The 25,146-nt window shown below is 40.6% G+C and overlaps 2 protein-coding genes across 3 annotated transcripts; both read left to right on the top strand.

Moving 5' to 3' along the window:
• LOC145797050 (uncharacterized) lies at window positions 1-25,146 on the top strand. Of its 2 annotated transcripts, XM_082883177.1 has the most exons (17): window positions 1-344; window positions 955-1,291; window positions 2,169-2,267; window positions 2,649-2,712; window positions 3,066-3,093; window positions 3,455-3,501; window positions 4,313-4,372; window positions 6,181-6,277; window positions 6,802-7,066; window positions 7,629-7,671; window positions 7,784-7,846; window positions 7,941-8,019; window positions 8,161-8,206; window positions 8,296-8,394; window positions 8,493-8,561; window positions 8,651-8,963; window positions 23,540-25,146. In XM_082883177.1, the coding sequence occupies exons 5-17, from the start codon at window positions 3,080-3,082 to the stop codon at window positions 23,710-23,712; spliced, it is 1,368 nt and encodes a 455-aa protein (XP_082739303.1). In that variant the 5' UTR covers window positions 1-344; window positions 955-1,291; window positions 2,169-2,267; window positions 2,649-2,712; window positions 3,066-3,079; the 3' UTR covers window positions 23,713-25,146. The 2 variants fall into 2 exon arrangements, with proteins under 2 accessions (XP_082739303.1, XP_082739304.1); XM_082883178.1 differs by lacking the exons at window positions 8,493-8,561; window positions 8,651-8,963 and having other exon boundaries at window positions 2-344; window positions 3,455-3,540.
• Window positions 24,030-25,055, top strand: LOC114261110 (uncharacterized). The gene has a single exon (XM_082885425.1). It carries the CDS (start codon window positions 24,030-24,032, stop codon window positions 25,053-25,055), a length of 1,026 nt encoding a protein of 341 aa, XP_082741551.1.

Below are 25,146 nucleotides of genomic sequence, written 5' to 3'. Positions count from 1 at the left end.
TATATAAAATAAAATTTTCAATCTTGGCGCCAATTCTAGTGTCACTCACAAATAGAGAGGCACGATTCTTCACTTTTACAAACAGGATAGAATTTCCAAAACACAGCATGACTCTTCCTTTCCAATTCTCTTCCCTAAGTCAGTTTTCTTACATCTCTGAAACCACCATCTCTCTGGTCTCTGGAACCACCTCTCTCTCTCTCTCTCTCTCTCTCTCTCTCACAAAAATACTCTTTCGCTTGCCTTGTCATGCACACGAGCACCTTCACCATCAGCAGCGTCCTTCGCGACCGCACCCTCCGCTGCGACTGCGACTACCACCGACGACTACAATTATCTATTAAGTTCTCTCTCTCTCTCTCGTTTGTTGCTCTCACTCTGCCCCTTTCGCTCTCCTAATTTTCAAAACCCTAACAAGTGATTTTTTAATGCTAGGGTTGGTCAAAGTCGTCTATCTCCTATGTCATTTTGATTTTGATTTTGATTCAATTTGTTCATTCCAAGTTTTTTTCTTTAATTTAATTTATGTGTAAATTATGTACACCACCTGTTTGCTAATATGCCTCTGAAAATAGAAGTATAAAATCTGTTGGTGTCTCAACCATGAATAAAGAGGCATTCTAACTACCAGCCACCAACATTAAGCTATAAAATCTGGAATAGAAATTTATACTCTTGGTCTAGTAACAAATAATGAACCTTACCGAGCTTAAGCAAAAGAAATATAATGCTGCTTTCAGAAGGTGTAGTATTATAGCCATCAGTTCTAGGTGGTGGTGATTATTAGGAAATTGTTGAGATATAGAAGGAGCTAGAATTGATTAGAAAGACCCATCAAATAATGTAAACTGTCTGCTATCTTCTTTGATAGTCAACTCATTAATTCCATTAGTCCTGTAAAAAAAATTTCCCTTTCTTTTTTTTTTTTTGTTTCTTATTGAAATAATATTGCAGGTGTGCACCTTCTACCAGAAAGGAGTCTGTTCTTATGGAAGCCGATACAGATATGAACATGTTAAAGTTTTTCGATCACAGTCCTCCACTGTATCTTCATCGACAATTTTTCACCAATTTTTGGTTTCTGATTCAATTTTTGGTCTCATTCATTCTGTATATCTTGTATCAGGAATTGGCATAGTAGTTCCCCAACCTCTGGAATGGATGTCAACTCCACGTTGAGGGCATGCCCAATATGTAGAAAGGTTTCATACTTTGTCATTCCTAGGGTCATTTGGTATTCTACAAAAGAAGAAAACCAGGAAATTGTTGACAGCTACAAAGCAAAACTCAGGTATAATTATGTGGATCATGTACTTCTCTTGAAATGGTTATTAGTTCTCCAATTCTCTTAGATATAGGTTCTCAGGTTTGTTATAGTAGATTCTTTTATTAGTATATTCTATAAAATTGCAATTATTGCTCTTTATAAGTTTAGTTTTGATATGAGGATTGGGCACACATCCATAATAGTTAGTTACTAAATCCAAAACTATTAAAAATATGATATTAATGTATCAGTTAGCTACTAGAAATTATTAGAGATGGGAATCAAGGGTTTGAAGCATGATGTTGTGGCATACACCATGATTGGTGGGTTTTGTAGAATTGGAGAGGTTGGAAGGGCTGCAGAGTGTTTCAGAGAAATGGGGTTGAGTGGTATGGAGAGTTCTTGTGTCACTTTTGAGCATCTCATTAATGGGTATTATAAGATTGGGGATGTAAGACTTTGGAGTTTTTGAGAGTTGCAATGAGAAAACATGAGATTACATCGAAGAGGAAGAGTTACGAGTTTCTAATAAAGGGATTATGTCAAGAGGGGAGGACAGAAGAAGCATTGAAGCTTCAGGCAGAGATGGTAGGGAAAGGGTTTGAACCAAATTTGGAGATTTATAGTGCTTTCATTGATGCAAATACAAAGCAAGGGAATGATGAACTAGCAGGGATGTTGAAGAAGGAAATGCTAGAAACTCAAATGCCTAAGAAACAGGATTAGCTGATTTTATCCCTCGGCATTGTGAGGTACCTTTGTTTTGGGGTCAGATTGTTGCAATCTTAAATGTATGATTTCGTTTTATGTAACATGAAATGGTGTTCATTCTTAAAGTTTTGTTTTCTTGGCTTTGTACATAGTAGAAATTTAAGCCCTTGCCTAATCATTCCTTTTGTAGAGAGGCGGGCAACACATCTTTCTTGACATACAGCTTGTTATATGGTGAAAATTATTTTGGGAGCAGGCGCAACTACCTTAAGTTGGATTTTGCTCCTAGGCAAGTAAACACAAAACCTGGTGTAAGATGCAAAATTCAACTTTAGGGCTTTCCTTTCTGAAATGAAAGATTTTATGCAATTTTTTTTTTTTTTTCCCCGTAAGTAATTCATCTCATTTGCATAATAACATGTATAGTATAAGTAGGAATTCTTAACACTTAATCAAAATTGGCTTACATTTTAGTAAATTGATGAATTTGTTTAATCCATTTAGAGAAGATTTAACAGTTGATTGCTTGTTTTGAAATCCTCATTGTGAACCAAGTCAACCTTCCACTCAAAAGTAAAGAATGCTTTGTCATTCCATGTCTCTGATTTCATTGCCTACTCATTCCTCTTATACAAGATGAGAATGTAACTTTCTTTCTGTATATATACAGGTAGATTTTTTTGTGGGTTCTATTCACAGAAGACATAACTACCTTCAATTGAAGTTTTGAACAGGTACTTCAAATTTAGTCTACTTTTTCAACTTCACTAGTTGATTTTGTACTGCATTCCTATGAACATCACTATATGTTATTGTTCTACTCAGCCATGGAACTTTCTATATCAATTTGTTCAACAGTCCCTAAGGAAATGTTAATACCATTATCAAAAATTTTTTTTTGACACTTTGAAAACATATATATCGACTTTAGGAGCTTTTATGAGCATATATCCAAAATTTAGAAGAGGCTTTGAGATCTCAGAAATAAGATGATACTGTTATAGTTTTTTCGTCCTCTTTGTTATATAGTTCAATTGACAGATGTTCTATCTTTACTGATGATATTATATTTGGTTTTCATGGCCAGCTGTTTTCGGCGAAATGTCAATTTTTGGGTAAAGCTTCTTGCCGTTGGTTGCTGATAGAGGGGAGGAGATTTGAAGTACTCAATATCATATTATTGTGACGGAGAGGATTTCATACCTTTTTTTGCTCTTTTCTTTTAAAAAAAAAATTATTTTATTCAGTCACTCAATGAAATGCCAAATTGACTTGTAACAATTAGGATCTGTGAAGAATCAGAAGGTTATTCCTAGCCAACTCTTTCCTACAAGTCTCAAAATTCATTGAACTCTTACCTAGCAAAAAGAATAATTCAAATGAGAAGTTGTAAAGGAAGAACAATTCAAAAGGTTAATAGAATAAAAATGTTAAATCTTACCAATCATCATTGCTTTTATTGTTTTTGACTTTCAGGTCGTGGCATTGGCCTTTTACTGAGAAGCAAGTAGTCACTCCAACAGGTGGAGAAAAATTAGTAGCAAGGCATGGACTCAATTCAAGTCTCTTCCTCTCTCTCTGATGAAATTTGGAATATAAGTAGACTACTTCCTTTTTATCTCAAGTTTCCTTCAGTTCTCTGAATTTAAACTGAGAACTTTACATGCCTTCAATTTTTATTTGTTTGTGTTTTTTACATATATGACTCTGTGTTTTCTCTTGCTAGCGTATAATTTAGTGTCTCCTGATGGTGTCAATTTTATGAAAAGCTATTCCTCTGCATATGGCTAAACTAGATTTTTAAACTAGCTATAAATTGTTGGGATTAACTTATGCGGAGTAATGACTGATGACCGTGAATGTTGTTTCATTGGGGTGTGATTTATTCCTTTTTTTTATCATCTTTTTTGAACGCATATATTTCCTTTGCTTTTAAAAAGTGTACATGAGAATGAAATAATGTGGCCAGCTCACTTTTAGTCTTCTTACTCATTTTCTTTCTTTCTTGTTGAATAATTTTGTAGTTTTCTGTGACATCTTAAATTAACCATTCATGGCAAATTAGTTTTAACTTTAAACTTCATTTAGATATTAACATTTAGCATCATACTGTTCTCTTGTTTGTCTTTACTTTCAATGTCATAAAGAGGGAGTGCATATCCTTTTATTGAAAAAGAAAACAGAAAAAAAGGTAGTGGACTACTACATATTTCTATCTGCAGCAAATTGGAACTGTTCACATTTTTTTTTCCCTTTTGGTACATTTAACTGTTTTATGTTAAGTTGCCTATCCCAAAACATAAATTTTGTTAATTTGTTGGTATACTAATGCAGGTCAATATATACTGGGGTTGACTTCTACAAGAAATTGTGTGGAGTTTCCATTATTCGAAGGTGAGCATTAAATCAGGTATTAATAGAGGCACTTCTGGTTTTGGAAATAATTTTACTGAATTCATTATAAAAACCAAAAAAGATCTTTTTGGGAGACAAATTTCTTGCCATTGATACTAGAATCAACTCCTTACCTTACAGTGATTATCATACTCCTGCTAAATCCTTATGTTGTATTTGGTTGACTGGAATGAAATGGAATGGTCACTATTTGGCTTCCTTATTGAAAGATCATTTCTAAGGAATGACCATTTCCTAGTACAATGGTGAATTATGATTCCATTGGTAATGTAATTTTTAATTTTTTTTTATGGAAGAATAGACATTTTAAATGAATGATTATTCATTTGAATTAACCAAACACTACCTTATAGTCCAAAATTATTTTTAAAGAAGAGGCAAATTTTGCCTTTGAATTAATTTGTATTTTCATTTTTCAGGTTAGAAATTGTTTGGAGAGATGCAAAATATGGTCAAAGAATTCAAGGACTTTGTGTTTCAAGTTTTTTCATTTTTTTAATATATGTAATCACGGTGAAATATTTTTTTTTTTTTTTAATTCCTTTGTATATACGTTTGAACATTCAGCTTTCATTTATAAAATATATGACGTTATTCCATTCAATATGCGGTTGTGATTCAAAGGATAGTATATAGTGTGTATTACATTATTCAAAGGCGTATAAAAATAATATTAATTATTTTTCAAATATGTCAAATCTTTTTTTTTTTTTTTATCACACGCATTAATTGTGATAAGAAATGCATATAACGGTGACTTTATCTTATTATTAATCACGTGTTTTATTAGATATTAATCACGCTTAAAATATGTGATCTAAATATTTATTATCACAGGTTTTATTAATTATACATCACACATTAAAAGTGTGATCTAAATATTTATTATCACACGCATAACGTGTGATGAAATCATCTTTTAATGACACTCAAAACGTGTGATTAAAAATGATCCTTTTTAATCATTCCCAAAGATCACATTTTGATAAAACTGATTAAATAACATACACCACATATAAAAAATGTAATTTATTTATGATTTTGTAGTAGTGAGAGAGAGAGGGAGAGAGAGTGGGAGAGTAGTTCGTAAATATTAGAGTGTGAAATGAAACAATTTAGACCCAGTCCTTGCAATGTGAATGAAAATCCTAGTGAATAGGATTAAACCTTAGTGAATACAATTATTAGTTCTAATGAGAGTAATTTTGTGCTTCTGAGAACCACCAATAATATTATTACTATAACTTAGCAAATCATTCTTACTTTTAGGGGATAAGAAAGTTATAACTAGTGGCATGAAAATTAATTTTGCAAAAGTTTATGACAGAATTTCATGGGATTTTCTCTAGTAAAGACTCAATAAACTTAATTTTGCCTCAAAATTGGATTAAGTAAAGATTCTCTCCTAATCTTTTAGTGCTTTATGTGGAAAGATTGTCTAATATGCTGATTGACAAGGTGAAAGATGGCAAGTGAAAAAAATGATTAAAGCTTCTAAATAGAATTAATGCTCAAGAGATGTTAATGCTTGAGGGAAACTACCAAAGAAGTATGAATTAACGTAGAGGATCTCAATCTGCCATTTAGATACTTGAAATGGGAAACATAAAATAAAATTTAAAAAAAAAAAGCATTTTATAACAAAAATCTTCTAATTTACTTTTAGAGCAGGGAGGGAATTAGTGGCATGCAATACTTGGTTTCCAATTTTTTGGCTCATGTCTTACACACTCTCTCTGTCAACTCTTAATTCAGAAATTAACAATTATTTTAACACATTGTGATAGGAAGAGGAAGAGGAGAGAAGAGAAGAGAGTTTGCCTCATGTCTTACTAAAAACTCTGGAGTGGTGCAATGGCAGTTAGGAACTGCTCCTGTGCAGTGGTAGTTTGTGTCTTTATATCTCTCTTCCCCCACTTTTTTGTTTTTGTTTTTGCTTTGAATCTAGAAGGCGCTTGCATTCTTTGCTCACACCACTCCTCAAACCCAACTTAAATTTCTTTGAATGAAATTAATGGGTTTATTTCCTCATATGGGAGATTTGGAATATTTTTAGTTCCCATACCATACATATTCAGAAAACTTCCCTCTTCTCTCTATTTTACAGCCGTTACCAACTCATCTTTCTTCCTTACCCCAATTGCATACTCACATCACAGCTCTTACACAGCTCTCTCTCTCTCTCTCTCTCTCATATAAAGTCTCTTCCTCTATCTCCCTTACATATGCCTTTTCATTTTCATTTTTTTTTTTTTTAAAAAAAAATTATTTTTCCCAATAAGATATTGTTTTCTGTAATTCGTGTGCATGTCCAGGTAACCTATGACATGATATCTGTGAAACTTAGCAATAGCATCTTCACTTTTCCCTGTTTATATATGTAAATGGTTGTATGTATGAATATATAGGAAAATACAAAGATCAGTGTGGAGAGATGGGCAAAGAAGGAGAAGCCCGCGTATCTCAGCCCTTGATCCATGGAAGCCAGTGCCACACCAACCAACACCACCAACCAGTCCCTCCTCGTTTTCTTCGCACTCACACAACTGCTTGCGGATGGAGGAAGACCACCACCACCACCAGGGTGCCCCCTCCGATACCACTACCAGGGCCAGCATCAAAAGAAAACTCCAACAACCTCTACTTAATTCTCTTCTAACCAAACCCAAACAGGTCTTTGCATCTCTGATTTTTATTTTGTAATTGTATGTATATATTTGTTTCTTTCTTCTTTGAATTATCAATTGTTATGCTCTTTTTTTATGTGCTTGTATTTCAATCCCAAAAGTCTTGGAAGATACAAGGCAAGCTACAGAAAATAGTACAAAGTCGCGTGCCATTCATGCATTCTTGTTTGCATATGACATAATGTTGTACAATAAATATATCATTATTTTCAATGCTGGCTATCATTGAAGTTTGTTTGTTGTAGTAGTGAATTCTCCGCATCTACTTTTTTCCATTAATTTATTTTGTAGATTTTTTCTTATTAATTTGTTTGTTTGCTGAACTTGATGCGAGTAGCTTAATTATTTGGTGTCACCATTTTCTGTTTGTCTGTCAAGTAGAGACAAACAGATATGACTCAATAATTCTTCAAGATTGTAATAATAAATATTGCTTTCAATCTGATCTTAAGGAGCTATTTGTGTACATGTGAAATTATTTATGGGCTTCAAATTGTTAACATGCTGTATAAGTGCTAGTTTCAAAATCCATTTCAAATTATGTGCAGGGCATAGAGAGCCCAAATCATGAACATCATTCAACCAATAGTGGTGAGTTGTTTTGCTCCATAACATATGTGTCACTGTGTTAATTACACAAATTAAGGTTTCTTACTTGATGGCATGTCACATCACTATGTAATTCAGTTGTTTCCTGAATCAGATCAACCATTGGTTATCAAACCTGAAGGAAGTGCAAAACTTGATGATAATGCTACCTCCACTGGTTGTGCAATTTTTCTGTCAAATTTGCAAATTTATCATATCGATCATAAGTATGAGGATAATGTCTTAATCATAGCTTGTTATCGCTTCACTAGGTCAACCATTAGTTATGTCGCTCGTTCCATTCATGCCAGAAAAACGCATCCTTGAGCTTGTCTTGGACATATTGCAAAGGTGAGTACTACTCAAGTGTATTTTGCACCTTTTGAAGTTTAGGAATGGTAAAAGGAGAAAATGATTTAGGAAGAAATTTTACAATGGTATATTTCTTGGAGGAAATATTTTGTTGTTTAAACATTTTTCTTTTGGTATCAGGCGAGATACATATGAAATATTTGCTGAACCAGTTGATCCCAAAGAGGTTTATTTTTGGTTATTGATTTCATCATTTGATTGTTTTGGTCCCTACTAACCCACTATAATTGATGAGATTTCGTGCTTCTATGTGAGGTTGAGGATTATTACGAAATTATTAAAGAGCCTATGGATTTTGGCACCATGAGGGCTAAACATCATGAAGGAATGTATACAAATCTTGAGCAATTTGAGGTTTGTTCCATTGTTGGAAGTTACTGTCATAATTATTAATCTACTTCCCAGGTTAAATTGTTCTTCACCATCTATTTAGTATCTGTTATAATATGCAGCATGACGTATTTTTAATATCAAGAAATGCGATGCATTTTAACTCCACGGGTACCATTTATTTCAAACAGGTATTGTTACCAGATTTTGGAACAATTATAGCTAACACGAAGATCTTGATTTTTCTCCATTAATTGAATACCAGTATGATATTTCACAGGCTCGTGTCATATATGATCTAGCTAAGAAGGTTTTTCATGTTCTAAAAACTGATTTTGAAAACTTTGAATCGGAGTTCTCGGAGACAAGACGGAGATCAAGTAGGAGGCCCCAGGGAGAAGACAAGGGTTTGAATTTTAACTCGAGTCCTAGGTTTGCTACCAATGTCAGATCCAGTTGTATGACTACTGATGTTTCGTCAAAAGGCACACGATGTTCTTTAAATGGTCCATCAAATCGAAGGAGAAATATCCAAGGAAAACCTAGGTTCTCTTGTACTCGTGTTGACACTAGAGAACATGATTTTCCCCCTGGTAAGTCAGGAATGTCTAGTTTCGTATTTGCTTTCTCTGGGGATATATTTCTGAGTACCAACACGTGGCAAGGTGACGCCGATGTGTCAGCCGAGGTGCCACGTGTCCTGGTCATTATGCCGAGGTTATTTCGGCGTTGCCGAGGTTATCTCCAAAGATATCGGAATCTGAGATAAACGGATAGGGGACAAGAGTCCTAGAATGAAGAGGAGACTTAGTCAAGATGAGGATAAAGCTCTTAGAGAGTTTTATCTTTATCTCTTGAAGAGTCCAAAGTAAGTACTAAATTGGAGTCCATAGAAGTCAGGCTTCTTGTGGGACTGGGATTAAGTAAACTATAAAAGAGAGGCACCCCCGTGGGTCTAAGGTACGCAATTTTATACTTTGAGCAGTTTTTAGCACTTGATTATCTTTGAGAGATATACTGACTTAATCGTCGGAGTGCCCCCGGGTGGAAGAGCCACTGCCGGAGCCTTTTCTTTCTGTTGCAGAATTACTGAAGCCATCTATTCTGCCAGTGCTCTCTAGTTGATTACTAAGTGGGCAGTGTGATCAGAAAATTACTCACACAATTTGGCACCGTCTGTGGGAACTTAGAAGAATAGATGGCCAGTAACGGACAGAAGGAAAATATTAGGGACGACACTCCTGCTTGGAGTGGCAGACCAATTGACCTTGACGTTGAAGGAGACAACCACAATGCAGAAACTCGTGACCAGGGCCACGGAGAGAAAGACGTCGGCCAGGAGGGCGACACTTCGAAAAAAACAGACCAAAGCAAGTACTATAACGAAGATAACCTCCAAGTATGGAAGGATAGGTGCCTACGGAGGGATGAGGAAGTAAAAGAATTGGCAAACAAGTTGGCAGACCTGCAGTCGGTTGTCAACTTCATGATGCAAAACAATGTCACGCAGCCACCATACCCGCTGCACGACACGCCAATTCCAGCAACTAATACCCAAAAGAGAGGAAGGAAAACAATCTCCGAAGCCCCTCAGCACACCAGAAGCGGAAGGCACTCACCGATTTTCCAGGGAAGTCGGACGAGAGGAACCAAGACGAGAGGAGTCCCGAAGGACGCATCACACGAAAGACCCAGAGCCCAAAGAACATCGGCATGTTCAAAGGCAGGCGCTCTGCTTTGACACAACCCATGGAGAAAGATGTAGAAATTTAATGTATAAAGAGAAATAGAGAATTGTATTATTGATTGATGTATGTTGATATTTATTACAATGATTCATGATTCCTATATATAGAAGAGGGTGAGTGTGTAGTAGGTAAGGAGTAGGTGAAGTGGAGGTGGTAGTGGTGTAGTGGGTTAGGTTTAGTGGAGTAGGTGAGGTGGTAGTGGTGTAGTGGGTTAGGTTTAGTGGAGTAGGTTTAAGTGGGTGAAGTAGGTGGAGAGTATTTTTTGTATATTACAAGCTATTATATAGGAGAGGATTTGGGAGTAGGTGAGGTAGGTGAGTGGTGGTAGTGGATGGTAGTGGTGTAGTGGGTTAGGTTTAGTGGAGTAGGTTTAAGTGGGTGAAGTAGGTGGAGAGTAGGTGGTGGTAGTGGTGTAGTGGGTTAGGTTTAGTGGAGTAGGTTTAAGTGGGTGAAGTAGGTGGAGAGTAGGTGGATTTTAACAGCCCCCCGCAAACTCAAGGGGGATAGGAACTAATCAACTTGAGTTTGGAGAGAGTAACAAAACAAGAAAATACATAAAAATAAAAGAGGATAAGAGACGCTGTATGGTCGTGTCAGACCATTGGTGAAGACACTGGATGGTGATGTCATAACGTTGTAGAGGACACTGTATGGGGGTGTCATAACCATGTAGAGGACACTGTATGGTGGTGTCATAACGGTGTAGAGGACACTGGATGGCGGTGTCAGACCGATGTAGAAGACAGTTTATGGGGTCATGTCGGACCGTTGTAGCAGACAATGTTGTGACAGTTTACGGAGTCTTGCTGGACCCTTGTAGAAACTAACCGGAATCAATGTCGGGACAGTTTACAGAGTCTTGTCGGACCCATTAAGGAGCTAACCGGAATCAATGTCGGGACAGTTTACAGAGTCTTGTCGGACCCTTGAAGGAGCTAACCGGAATTAATGTCGGGACAGTTTACAGAGTCTTGTCGGACCCATAAAGGAGCTAACCGGAATCAATGTCGGGACAGTTTACAGAGTCTTGTCGGACCCTTAAAAAATACACTGTATGATGGTGTATATAGGCTGCCCAAATATATATATATATGGATATATATAGTGAGCCCTCAAAAGTCGCGCCCTCAAAAGGCGCGCCCACTTCATCAAAAGGCGTGCCCGACAGAAAGCGTCGAGCCATCAAAAGGTGAGCCGGAGACGCGACGAGGCACGTGAGCGACAGAGTGGCGTGTCGGTCGCGTCGTCATTGTCGATATAAACCAATGCGGAGGCTGTGCTTGAGGCAGAAGCGAAGACAAAAAAAACCTGGGAAAAAACTTCTGAAAAACTCTTCATTTTCTGAGAGATTGCCTCTAAGAGCTGCAAATCTTGAAACACTCCCCTTCCGAACATTATCAGTCTGAAATTGCTATTTCGCTGAAACACTCAGCAACCCAAAAAACATGGCCTCTTCTTCCCGTTCAACTACCCAGAATATGGCATCCTCTTCCCGTGGTCTGCTCACGCTCTTTCCAGACCTGAACGAGTCCACAAGAGAAATAACTGGTGCGGTGGCACTGGAAACTCAACCAAGCGCCCCGGAGTTTGCTCCGTTGAACTTTCCTATGCGGTCTGTGGAGCAAAGAATGGCAGTGCAGTCGGATGTGGAGGCCAATCAGTATACATTGAAGTCATGTGTGGAAACCATGACTGCGGTTACAAATTTGTCGAACCGGCTGCAGAGTAGGACAAATGAGGTGCAGCAGTTAAACGCCCAACTGGCTCTGCTCCAACGCATGTATAAGGATGCGCGAGCAGAGATAAGTGTGCTAAAGGCGGAAAACAAGGAGCTGAAATGGAAGGCCACCGTGATGTTCCGATTTGGAGGGCCACCATATGCTGCAGTGGAGGAGCAGGGAGTAGTGATCATGCCCAGTGGAGTGGGAAACACGGAGGCAGCACCATCAAGGGCTGCCCAGGACGGAGGCAAGAAGAAAAGACCGGCGGCATAGGTGAAGAAGTGAGGGCGGTGGGTGGCCGGCTGCAGAAAAGAAAACAAATCTGTGGGTGTTGTTTGTGTTTTTTTTTTTTTTTTTTTTTTTTTTTGGTGTAAAATTGTGATCGGGGTTGATCCCTGAAATGAATAAAGCAAGTGTGTTTGGCAAACTCGAATGGTAGGTGTGGTAATGCAGAAAAATCAACTGGAATGAATTTTTTTTTTTTTTGTGAAAATAATAATAATAATAATAATAATAATAATAATAATAATAATAATAATAATAATAATAATATTGGTATCATGGAGTGGGCGGTGGTACAAAAATATTGTGTAGAAAAAGAGGAAAGATGAGAGAGAGAGAGAGAGATTGGTGGCCATAGTTCTGATTGAAGTCAGCTAGTCCAAGATAATCATCAAACTGCCACTGTGGAATACTTCCAGCTGTGGATCCTCCAGCCAATGGCAACTTACTTGGTTGAAAATCCCCAACCCCAGCAACTTGGACAGGTGATACTTTGTTATACTGACCAGTCAACAGCATTGGGGTACCCTTTCTAGACACAGAACGAGATTCTGTTTCTGAGATTTTCTCACTAGATTGTGCCTTCCCTGAGGAAGCAGACACACCAGGTTCAGTGGGTTCAAGCCCTACTTTCACTCCTGTAAGTAGAAATCTCCGATGACCAGACACAAAGGTATTTGCTGTGTGTATGGCAACATCACATTTCCGACACAGTAAAGCTCTATCCTCGAGACAAAAGAAATAGCCAACTGTCTCCTGACAGATGTCACATTTGGGCATGGGAGAGGAAGAAGCAGAGAGAGAAACCCTGGTTCAGATGAGATCTATCAATAGTGGTGAGAGAGAGGTATGTGTTGGAGGTTTCAATTGGTTGAGGTCTGGCGGGCGGTTAAGGCAAAGTTGCCGCCCGCCAGAAGGTGAAGAGCACCAAGAGCTTAACCTATAGCTCTGATACCATGTAGAAATTTAATGTATAAAGAGAAATAGAGAATTGTATTATTGATTGATGTATGTTGATATTTATTACAATGATTCATGATTCCTATATATAGAAGAGGGTGAGTGTGTAGTAGGTAAGGAGTAGGTGAAGTGGAGGTGGTAGTGGTGTAGTGGGTTAGGTTTAGTGGAGTAGGTGAGGTGGTAGTGGTGTAGTGGGTTAGGTTTAGTGGAGTAGGTTTAAGTGGGTGAAGTAGGTGGAGAGTATTTTTTGTATATTACAAGCTATTATATAGGAGAGGATTTGGGAGTAGGTGAGGTAGGTGAGTGGTGATAGTGGATGGTAGTAGTGTAGTGGGTTAGGTTTAGTGGAGTAGGTTTAAGTGGGTGAAGTAGGTGGAGAGTAGGTGGTGGTAGTGGTGTAGTGGGTTAGGTTTAGTGGAGTAGGTTTAAGTGGGTGAAGTAGGTGGAGAGTAGGTGGATTTTAACAAAAGATCAAAACGGGCCCACTACGAGACCGAAAGTAGTGTGCCGAAAAGATTGAAATCCAAAGACAGCCGAGCTTCAGGGAGGAGTAAAGAAGACTTGAGAGATTGTCTCAAGAGAAAGCAACAGAATGCTGAAGCCGAGGTAACTTCCCCGGCTAAGCCGAGGACACCATTCTCGGCGGAACTGGACAAATTTGAAGCACCAAAGAGATTCAGTATGTCGAGGTTCCAAATATATGATGGTAAGTCAGATCCCAACTTTCATGTTGGACTATATCTGAATTCAATGGCATTATATAGTGGGAACGAGCCGTTGCTTTGCAAAGTATTCCCCTCATCCTTCGGGGAGATTGCATCAGATTGGTTCCATAAACTACCGAAGGGAAGCGTGAAGACTTGGGAAGGCCTGGCCGAGATGTTTGTGGCCAGGTTTGTGACGAACAAACTACTGCCCTTAAGGGTCGATGCACTGATGGCTTTAAAAATCACCAAGGATGAAGGCCTTAGGGCCTACGCAAAAAGGTACTACGAGGTGTTCAATCGAATACCTGATTGCAACCAAGAGGTGGCGATTGTATCCTTCAAGAACGGCCTGAAAGATGACTGCCCACTACGGAAATCTTTGGCAAAGACATTGCCAAAAAGCATAGAAGAACTCATGGCGAGAATCGAGAAGTACGCCAGAGCCGAGGAGGATGCATTGAGAAACAAAGAGACAAAGCAGGAGAAAGGAAACGGCTCGCCGAAGCAAAGCCGAGGTAACAATGGACCGATTAAGCAAGAAATGGACTTGCGGGCTAAACAGGCAGTAGCGACTGTATTCCGAGTCCTGATCCACAAAGTTTTGGATCAAATACGAAACCAGCCCTATTTCAGAGCACCGACAAGAACACCAGGGGAATTTATGGGAAGAAACGTCGGTAGGCGTTGTGCTTACCACAATGAAGAAGGGCACCCAACTCAGGGTTGCAGAGCCCTAAAAGTACACTTAGAAGACTTGGTGAGGCAAGGCCATCTGAGGGACCTTGTCGATGAGGCCAGGACAAGGGAAGAACAGGCAAGATTGCCTCAAGCACCAGTAGCTCCGCCTCCCCCAGCACAGCAACCACAGGTAGGAGGACCACGGGTGGTTAATGTAATTCACTCAAAAGTGAACGAAAACCACATACGAGGAGAGACCCAGAAGGTAAAACACCTACAGCACGTGAACCAGGTCGGACATAAAAGACCTCGGCCAGAAGAATGCCAAAGACCTACGATAGCCTTTACTGAAGCCGACCTAGAGATTGTCCAGCATCCACATAATGATGCCTTGGTAGTATCCCTCCAGGTTGGGGAGTGCCAAGTGAAACGCATCCTGATTGATCAAGGCAGCTCTTGCGACATCATGCATGTTAGATGTTACAAGGAGCTGGGCTTTCAACCTGATGACTTGGAGCAATCCAATGGCCCGATGGTCGGCTTCAATGGAACGCCGACGTGGCCACTAGGCGCAACCAGCTTGGAAGTACAAGCCGGCACTAAGAAGATCAGGACAGAATTCATGGTGATCAACACACCTTCGCCATACAACATCATCTTGGGAAGGCCATAGTTGCATGCAATGGGGGCAGTCCCCTCAACGTTGCATCAGCTATTACGGTTCCCAACAGAGCATGGGATTGAAAAAGTCAAAGGAGATCAACTACAGGCAAAGAATTGCTCTATGGCAGCAATGAAATCCACCTGCAACATTCGAGAACCAGAAAAGGCAGAAATTGAAGATGAGGACGTGGAAGTCTTAGAAGACGTCGGCAAAGAACCAGCCAAGAAGAGCGAAGAGGCGCTAAAGAAAATCCTTGTCCAAGATGGGAATGAAGAACGCTTCTTTCTTCTCGGCTCGGGCTTAGCCGAAGAAGAAGAAAAAGAGTTGGAGACTTTTTTAAGAGCAAATATTGAGGTGTTCGCTTGGACACCTTACGAAATGCCTGTCATTGACCCCGAGGTCACTTGCCACAAACTGAATGTTGACAGATCGGCCAAACCTGTAATTCAACGGGCCAAAAGACCGACGTTGCTACACATCGAAGCAGTAGAAGAAGAAGTAGACAGACTTCTGGATGCCAGGGCCATTAGAGAAGTACACTACCCAACGTGGCTATCCAATACAGTGGTGGTAAAGAAGAAGAACGGTAAATGGAGGGTCTGCATAGACTTTACCAGCCTCAACAAAGCCTGTCCCAAAGACAACTTTCCCCTGCCCAAAATTGACCAGCTAGTAGATGCCACTTCAGGGCATGGAAGAATGAGTTTTCTAGACGCCTATAGGGGGTACCACCAGATCGCCATGTACCCCCCAGACGAAGAAAAAACCGCCTTCATCACCCCAAAAGGCCTGTACTGCTACAGAGTAATGCCTTTCGGGTTGAAAAACGCAGGAGCAACTTACCAAAGGCTGGTAACCAAAATGTTCAAACACCTGATTGGCCGAACAGTAGAAGTCTACATCGATGACATGGTCGTGAAGACCAAGGAACCTAAAGGTCATCTTGCCGACCTAAAGAAGGTCTTTGATATACTCAAAACATACCGGCTCCAACTTAACGCATCGAAGTGCGCGTTTGGAGTTGGATCAGGCAAATTTATGGGGTACCTGGTAACAAGAAAGGGCATTGAGGCCAGCCCAGATCAAATCAAGGCCATCCTAGAGCTGAAAAGCCCGATGTCGGCAAAACAGGTGCAGATGCTAACTGGAAGGGCCGCAGCCCTAAACAGATTCATCAGCCGAAGCTCAGACAAATGTAAACCTTTCTTCAACCTGGTGAAGAAGGCCACGGACTTCCTATGGACTGAGGAATGTGAGGCCGCTTTGTCCGACCTAAAGAAATATCTGACCACGGCCCCAGTCCTTTCAACACCTGAACCTGGAGAAGAACTGTTTTTGTACTTAGCCGTTTCAGAACATGCAATAAGTGCGGTATTAATTCGTGAAGAAAAAGGGGAGCAAAGGGTTGTTTACTATGTAAGCAAAACCCTAGCCGATGCAAAAACAAGGTATCTACCCTTAGAAAAATTGGCACTAGCTTTAGTAATGGCTTCAAAAAAGCTGAACCATTACTTTCAAGCGCACAAGATTATAGTGCTAACAGGGCACCCACTGAAGTCCTTGTTACAACAAGGAGACTTAACAGGAAGAATAGCAAGATGGGCAGTAGCCTTGGGACGGTATGACCTGGAGTTCAGGCCGAGAACAGCAATTAAGGGCCAAGTTTTGGCCGACTTCGTGGCCGAATTCACACCAGAATCCATGAAACATCGGGCTCTGTTGAGCCAAGATGAACGATGTCCAAGCAAACAAGGAGAAGCCCAGCCAAAGGCAAAAGAACATGGAAAGGAAAAACTCAGACCCTGCAGCATTTACATCGGCGACTCCTTTCGCCTATTTGTCGATGGGAGCTCAAACCGGCAAGCATCAGGGGCAGGAGTAGTGTTAATATCTCCTGATGGGGAGATATTGGAACAGTCTATTCGATTAGGGTTCAAGGCCTCGAACAATGAGGCAGAATACGAAGTATTGATTGCGGGACTAAAGCTGGCAGCGGCAGCAGAAGCAGATGAGATAATAATTTTTTGTGATTCACAACTTATAGTAAATCAGGCAACAGGAGAGTTTGCAACCCGAGATGAGAGAATGTCGGCATACGCAAAGGAAGTCATCAGGCTGGCAGCCTTGTTTCGCAACTGCCGACTTCTTCAAGTCAGCCGAGATGATAACAACCACGCCGACGCGTTGGCCAACTTGGCAAGCTCAATATAAACTGGAAAAACAAGGACAATAATGATTGACTATCTGTCAAGCCCGAGCATAGAACAACCGATCACAGAACAAGAAGCAATGTGTGTGGACTTGGGACCAAGCTGGATGGATGCAATTGTTGCATTCCTAAAAGAGGGAAAGCTGCCAGAAGACCATTAGGAAGCACACAAGGTCAGATTGAAGTCAGCAAGATTCAATCTGACAGCGGACGGACATCTCTACAGAAGGTCCTTCACTGGACCCCTTTTAAGGTGCGTACACCCTTTGCAGGTTGAAGATTTTCTATACGAAATTCATGAAGGGATTTGTGGAAGCCACGCTGGGGGCAGATCACTAGCTCATAGGGCCATTACCCAGGGATATTGGTGGCCCTACATGCAAAAAGATGCAGGAGCCTACGTGAAGAAGTGTGAACAATGCCAAAGGTTCGCACCTTTGATACACCAGCCAGCTGCTGACTTGAACCCTGTATCCAGTCCATAGCCATTTGCCCAATGGGGCATGGATCTCATTGGGCAGTTGCCCCAAGCAACTGGGCAAAGGAAGTACTTGCTGGTAGTAACAGATTACTTCACGAAGTGGATAGAAGCAGAACCTCTTGCCAAAATCCGAGATGTGGACGTCAAGAACTTCATATGGAGAAACATCATCACCAGATTTGGCACTCCAAGAGCAATAGTTTTCGACAACGGAACGCAGTTTGACAGCAAACTCATCAAGAACTTCTGTGCGAAATTCAAAATAAAGAATTACTTTTCAACACCAAGTTTTCCCCAAAGCAACGGGCAAGCAGAAGCATTCAACAAAGTAATTTTGGATGGGATAAAGAAGAGACTGCAGGCAGCAAAAGGAAAGTGGGTAGATGAGTTGCCCAATGTACTCTGGGCATATCGGACTACGCCGAGAAGATCAACAGGGGAAACCCCCTTTGCTATGGCCTACGGCACAGAAGCAGTCATCCCACTGGAGATCGACATCCCAGGGATCAGAACCCAGGGAGTACAGAATGAGACTAATACTTTTAGCCCGAGATCTGGATCTCTTAGAAGAAAGAAGGGAGAAAGCTGCAATTCAGCTCACAGCATACCAGCAGCAACTTGCTAGAGCTTACAATAAGAAGGTTAATCCAAGGGATTTTCAGGTCGGCGACCTAGTCCTGAGGAAAGTTGTTGGCAACAAGGACCCCAGAGAGGGCAAGCTTGGCCCAAACTGGGAAGGATCCTATAGAATTACTTCGATATTGGGCAATAGAGCATACCGGCTCGAAGATAATGAGGGCAAAGCATTGCCAAGACCCTGGAACACTTGTAATTTGAAATTTTTCTATCATTAGATGTTCCTTGTTATTTTTTACCGACATCATCAATAAAATTTTAGCAGAGTTCTCCAAAGACTTGTGAATTGATAAAAGATGCATAATGATTGTTTCTGAATAATGAGAACCCAAGTAGAACTTAGGTTCACATTGGGGGCAGAGAGAAGACAAAAATGCTTAACACTTGTTGAAATTTGTAGCAATTTACAAGTTGAAGTTAAACCGAAGTAATGCTTAACGCTTGTTGAAATTTGTAGCAATTTACAAGTTAAAGTTAAGCCGAGATAATTGTTTATCTTCACTTGTTGAAATTTGTAGCAATTTACAAGTTGAAGTTAAACCGAAGTAATGTTTAACGCTTGTTGAAATTTGTAGCAATTTACAAGTTGAAGTTAAGCCGAGATAATTGTTTATCTTCACTTGTTGAAATTTGTAGCAATTTACAAGTTGAAGTTAAACCGAAGAAATGCTTAACGCTTGTTGAAATTTGTAGCAATTTACAAGTTGAAGTTAAGCCAATATATATTGCTTAGCACTTATTATAAAAGTTTATAATGATTAAACCAGTATGTGTTTATCCTTGTTAAAATTTATAAGCAATTTGCAGGACAAGAACTTGCCGAGATAGATCATCGGTTGTTATAACCGAGGTGTGTCACCCCAAGAAGGCTACACAAAGAAGGAAGAGAATACATATGCAGAATATTCTAAGTATAGAATCATGCAAAGACAAAAAAGAGAAGACAGGAGTGCAAGCACTTAGAAAAGAAAAGTTATATTCATTCACCAAGAAAAGGGCACATTGGCCATACAAAAAGCATACATTGTTCCAAAAGATAAAGAAGCAACAAAATACAAGTAAGCAAAAGAAGAACATAAAGCTAAGACTCCTCTCCACCAGATGGTTGAATTTGAAGATCAGATGTTTGCTGAGAAGATGCCTCGGCCGCCCTCTCCAACGCGATCTCGGCATCAATCTGGGCAAGGGTTTCATCAATACTTTTGTCGGCTACAGGAACGTCGGAGGATGCCTGCTCAGGGGTAGTTTCCTTCACAACTACATCACCCTCTTCATCTTGAGTCAAGTCTAGGACTTGCTCAGTTGAAGGAAGGGACTTGGACGCAGTAGCCTCCTTCGCCTTTCTCACCAAGACATCATCCTCTTCCTCATTTTCAGACTCTGAATCTTCATCGGACTGAGTTGGTGGAGGAGGTGAAGGGAATGGAAGAGGAATAGTGTCGGCATTTCTCAGAGGCGAATCATCAGGGACATTAAGTTTTTTCAGAAGAGACATCCAACCAAGGGTGAAACCCTTGTTGCATGCCTGCTTCACTTGAAGTTCATAGGCCTCAGTAACGTCGGCCATGCCTTGAGTATACGCCTTTTCATCAGCTTCCTTGATTTCGGCGTCTTTGGTGGCCAGAGCCTCCTGAAGCTCCTTTTCAGCCTGGGCCATTTTTTCCTCAGCTTCTCTCTTCTGAGACTCAGCCACCTTTCTGATAGCCTCAGCAGCCTCAGCCTTCTCTTCGGCATTATTTTGAGCTTTAATTGCAGCTTCGGCTTGATCCTCCAGCTTCTTCATTTTTGATTCAAGGCCCTTATTGATCTTTTGAATAGAAGAGAACTCCTTCATGTCGGCCAGCTTTTGCTGATTTTCAAAGGACTGAACAGAAAATGAGTGGGCATGCTGGATTGCCTAAAAGAACACAAGGCAAAAGTTAGCACAAAATTTTCTAAGTACAAAACAGAAAGAAGAAAATTACTAAGAAGAAGACACCTACTTGAACGGAGCGTTAAAGCATCAACGCATAATTCTCGTACTCGCTTAACTCGGCGTTGTGGTCAAGGTCACCGGGAAGGAGCAGAGCTGTGCTTAGGGCTACGCCGACATTGATGTCGTCGGCACTGTCAGTAGCCAAGACTGGCTTGTCCTCCAGAGTAATTTTTGGGGACCAGGGGGCACCACTCTTCTTGGATCCCGAAGTCGTAGCGGAAGAAGACCTCGGCTTTTTAGATTTTGGGGACTCTGATGGCTGGGTTTCCAAGCGCCTCTTCCTAGCAGAGGTTTGAGGTTTGTCACTCTCAGCCAACCTTGATATAGGCAGAGCATCCTCAGACTCCGTCTAAGTAACTTTAGCCTTTGGTTGGGCCTTCTTAATTTTTTTGGCTTAGGTGGAGGAAGGGTTTGTGCTGGTTGATCGTCAACCGATGATGGAATACTGGCCAGAAGATCTTTCGCAACTGGTTTTGCACGACCCATCTCGGCAGTAGAAACTGTTCGACGTCGGCGGCAGTGCTGTGAAATTGGAACCAAGTATGGAACTGAAGTAGACGGTTGCTCGGCCGGATTAGAAGTTGACCCCTGATCTGTCCGAGATGTGGATGCGGTCTGTGGAGTAGTGGCAGAAGGTGGAGAGAGACTTTTCTTCTTCCTCTTAGGGACGTCGGGCAAGGTTGACTTATAAGTTGGGATAAAATTGAGGAGCAGAGGCGCCTTTCTTTTGTGGATTGGCAAGTCCAGAAGTTTCTTCAAATCTTTGCTAGGAACAAAGGATTGACGAAAATTTTTCGGTGGCTGACGAACAGCTGCAAGGAGAACAGACGTCAGAAACAGACAAAGTATTTAAGACTTCAAAAGAAAACAGGCAAAGCTGAATACTGGGCTCTTACCCTTGCCCTCTAAAATTGATCGGGGAAGAGGGTAGAGATGGATGTCCTCGTCTGGAGCAAACTCCCAATTTCTCGAGGTAATGAAATAGTCATCTCCAGCCCCCTTGTTGGAGTCTGGGAGGTCAGCTACGATTTTGAATTCTGTAGACCTCGGCTTAAGGTAATAAATGTAGCCTTTTTCTTTCAAATTAAGGGCACACATGGTATAGCAGTACTGGATATCGGCTAGGGTGATCCTAACGTTTTCCTGTTTAGCTAAGGCAATAATGCCATAGATCACTCGATAAGAGTTAATGGCCAGTTGCATGGGATTCAACTTGTAGTAATGAAGAATCTCGCGAAAAAGGATGTTAAGTGGAAATCGGAGTCCACACTCGATAAAGGCAACCACAGGGAAGGGCATGGAGTTTTCTGTAGGCATGATGGAGTCATCATCCCCAGCCAACCTCAGATTGACATCGTCTGGGATTTCAAACTCTTGCCTAAAAAATTCCAGCTTAGAGGGCGTGTTTACCCGATGTTCCCACATACCCATGATGTCGGGATAACTAAAGGTATTGGGTTTCAATAAGAAGATGGTTCAAATAGGGTTATTGGGACCTCGGCAAAAAACCTAGGTTTAAGTTGATGAAGAAATTTGGAAGGGATGTTTCAGTTTTGCCCTAAATCGTGGGTTTTACAAACAAATCCCAAACCTAAAGCTATAAAGATGAAGATCAAAGGCACAGATCTGGAAAAGACACAAAAAACAGAAAACAAATACGAAGTTTCAGAATCAAGAACAGAGATGGACTATCAAGAACATGAAGAATACAAAGGGTTGAAGGCCAAGAACAGTGGCAAGGCGTGCAAGAAGAACTATAAACAGTACATGGATTCAAGGCATAAGCAAAAAGCGAAATCAACGCATTCAGGTGTATGAATCGTAAATTAAAAGTTTCAATAGATGCAGTAAAGGCAACAAGTAATGAAGAATATCAACAGAATTGAAAACGAAAGGAACAGTAGCTTACCAGAAAATAGTGAAGCCGGTATGAAGATTGCCGAAGTCAGACGAAGGTTGCAGGAATAACAGAGTAACGAAAGCTCCACAGAAAGGAAGAACGAAAGGAAATTACAGAGCTTGGAGCTTGAGCAATGGCGGATTCGAAAGAAAGAGTTTAGAGAGAGAAAAAGCAAGAAAAATCAGATGCAGAAATGGAAAAGTGAAGAAAGGGGGAAAGTTTTTTGTCAAAAATGAAAAACGGCGGCAAAAAGTAATCAATACACCTAGAAGAACGTATGCGTCAGACGGCGCACGTGAGGGAGAGACGGCTTGCAAGCGCGTCATGAACACGGTCCAATGAGGTAAAGACGAGTGAATGAAACGGTTGAGTAAATAATGCATGACAGCTCATACACGTGAAAGAGTTCACTGGAATTCTTGTTCCCTGAAGAGAACATGTCGGCCTGAAATGAATGATATCGGCTGAGGAGTTCTTAAGCCGATATACAGGAGGAAGTACCGATATAGGTTCCATCATCTCAGAATGTCGAGGAAATAGAACCTAGGAGGCAGTTGTGGGGATATATTTCTGAGTACCAACACGTGGCAAGGTGACGCCGATGTGTCAGCCGAGGTGTCACGTGTCCTGGTCATTATGTCGGAGTTATTTCGGCGTTGCCGAGGTTATCTCCGAAGATATCAAAATCCGAGATAAACGGATAGGGGACAAGAGTCCTAGAATGAAGAGGAGACTTAGTCAAGATAAAGATAAAGCTCTTAGGGAGTTTTATCTTTATCTCTTGAAGAGTCCAAAGTAAGTACTGAATTGGAGTCTATAGAAGTCAGGCTTCTTGTGGGACTAGGATTAAGTAAACTATAAAAGAGAGGTACCCCCGTGGGTCTAAGGTACGCAATTTTATACTTTGAGCAGTTTTTAGCACTTGATTATCTTTGAGAGATATACTGACTTAATCGTCGGAGTGCCCCCGGGTGGAAGAGCCACCGCCGAAGCCTTTTCTTTCTGTTGCAGGATTACTGAAGCCATCTATTCTGCCAGTGCTCTCTAGCTAATTACTAAACGGGCAGTGTGATCAGAAAATTACTCACACACTTTCATTAGTGTTCGTGTGTGTGTTTGTGTATGTGTGCATCTCTGTGCAATGTGCATGCAAATCTTGTTGTAAAATGTAGTTTAATTGTCTTGTGTTCCTTGCATTCTGTAATCAGGTGCTAGAGATGGTAGAAGATCTAATTTTGTTGAAGTGGATCGGCGTTGCACATATAAACCATGGTTATCCTTCCACAATGAAAATGATTCTATTTTTTCAACAATTCGTAGTGCCCCACAACAAGTGTCTCCTATAAGATTCATTTCCTACTGTTTCATTCTAGTGAAATGATCTCTCTTACCAGTCTTATAACTATTTGCATCTTTTTGAACTCTATATTTTCATTTCTACATTGTATTAAACCATTTAAAAATTGGCCTCGCTAAGACTATTTCATGTGCTCTAATACATCTAAATTGTTTATAGTGGTAGTTTTGAATCGCTTTAGTATTTGCTTTATGAATGATAAAGATTGACTTGTCAGATAGTCCTGATTATCTATAGTGAGGATAATTACTTGATGATTGTGGCTGTAGTTGAATCAGTGTGATATTAGCTACAGGGAAAGTTTGATGTTGTTTGCTAAAGGTTTAGGACCAACAGCCCAAATGATTGCCAACCGAAAGTTACAAGGATGCTTGGAAGATGCTTCCAATTTTCAAACTCCAGCTTCAAACTCTTTCGGACAAGTTGCTACATGTCAAGCTCCTGCTGCATTTGCCTCTGCTCATAATGGTCCTAGGACTCTGGATACATTAATCCCAAATACGTCTTGGGACTTATTTGATCCCCTTCCTGGGTGTTGTTCAGCCCTTAAAACAGCAACTACTGACATAATTGATTTGACTGACGCTGATGATGGAGAAAAGGCTCATACGAGTGATAGGATGGGTGTTCATAGTGCTTTGGGGGGAAAAGTTGTGACCAACCGCGAACATGATGGGAAGAAGACTTTTAGTATTAGTGACAGAGACAAGGTTCTTGAGAAACAAATCAGTAACACCCATCTGGGATTGAGTTCTTCCACTTCTGGAGCTGAAGTTTTGAATTCCTGCAAGTCTCTGGCTGCAACAGTGGACTCGAGCAAAACAGATAGTCAAGTGCAGCCATCGAATTTAGCTTCAGAGAATTCTTGCTCAAACAAGTTTGAATTCAAGTTGAGAAACAGTAACAGTTCGACATCATCATCTTCATGGATCTGGCATACCAGTGGGGTCTCAAGTTTGAGTCAGTCCAATGGCTCCATGGCAGCTGCAGTGGGACCAAAAGGTGAGAAGAGTAGCTCCTACCTGCAGCAAGGGGGCCATACTGTGGAATCAAATGGTGTCGTGCCATTAGTCTCTCCGTTTGCTTTTGATCTACCTTTCTTGAAAGCACGGCTTAACCAAATAAATCATTTGGGGCAAGATGGTTTCTTGCAACCCAGATTCCAGCAAGTTTCGGTTAATGAGGGACCAATTCCATCATCATCATCCTTGGGCCAAGTAAGCAACAAGCGAAGGACTTTTGGACATACCCACCAAGCAGAACTGACCATTCAATCTTCTCAGTTGGCTATGGCTATTAATAATCAACAATATTCAGTACCATCGGACACTCCGGATACTAATTTGGCTTTACAGCTACAGCTTTAAGGACTTTCAGAGCAACTCGAAACTTTCCACAAGTACAAGCCGGAAAATGTTAAAACATTCTGAAAAATTTAATGTGATCATGTTACTTCTA

The sequence above is a fragment of the Camellia sinensis genome, chromosome 8, assembly GCF_055761805.1.
Source record: "Camellia sinensis isolate YWXY chromosome 8, ASM5576180v1, whole genome shotgun sequence".
NCBI classification, from domain to species: Eukaryota; Viridiplantae; Streptophyta; class Magnoliopsida; order Ericales; family Theaceae; genus Camellia; species Camellia sinensis.
Note: the sequence above shows the minus strand (reverse complement) of the source record. Positions and strands in the feature narration are given on the sequence as shown.

What these genes read in the sequence shown, in the direction of transcription:
- LOC145797050 (XM_082883177.1), top strand. An exon ending in GGAGTTTCCATTATTCGAAG is followed by an intron (nt 4,373 to 6,180) that starts GTGAGCATTAAA and finishes ACATTGTGATAG; the next exon opens with GAAGAGGAAGAGGAGAGAAG. An exon ending in AGAACATGATTTTCCCCCTG is followed by an intron (nt 8,964 to 23,539) that starts GTAAGTCAGGAA and finishes TTCTGTAATCAG; the next exon opens with GTGCTAGAGATGGTAGAAGA.
- LOC114261110 (XM_082885425.1), top strand. Translation starts at nt 24,030, where the DNA reads ATGATTGCCAACCGAAAGTTACAAGGATGCTTGGAAGATGCTTCCAAT.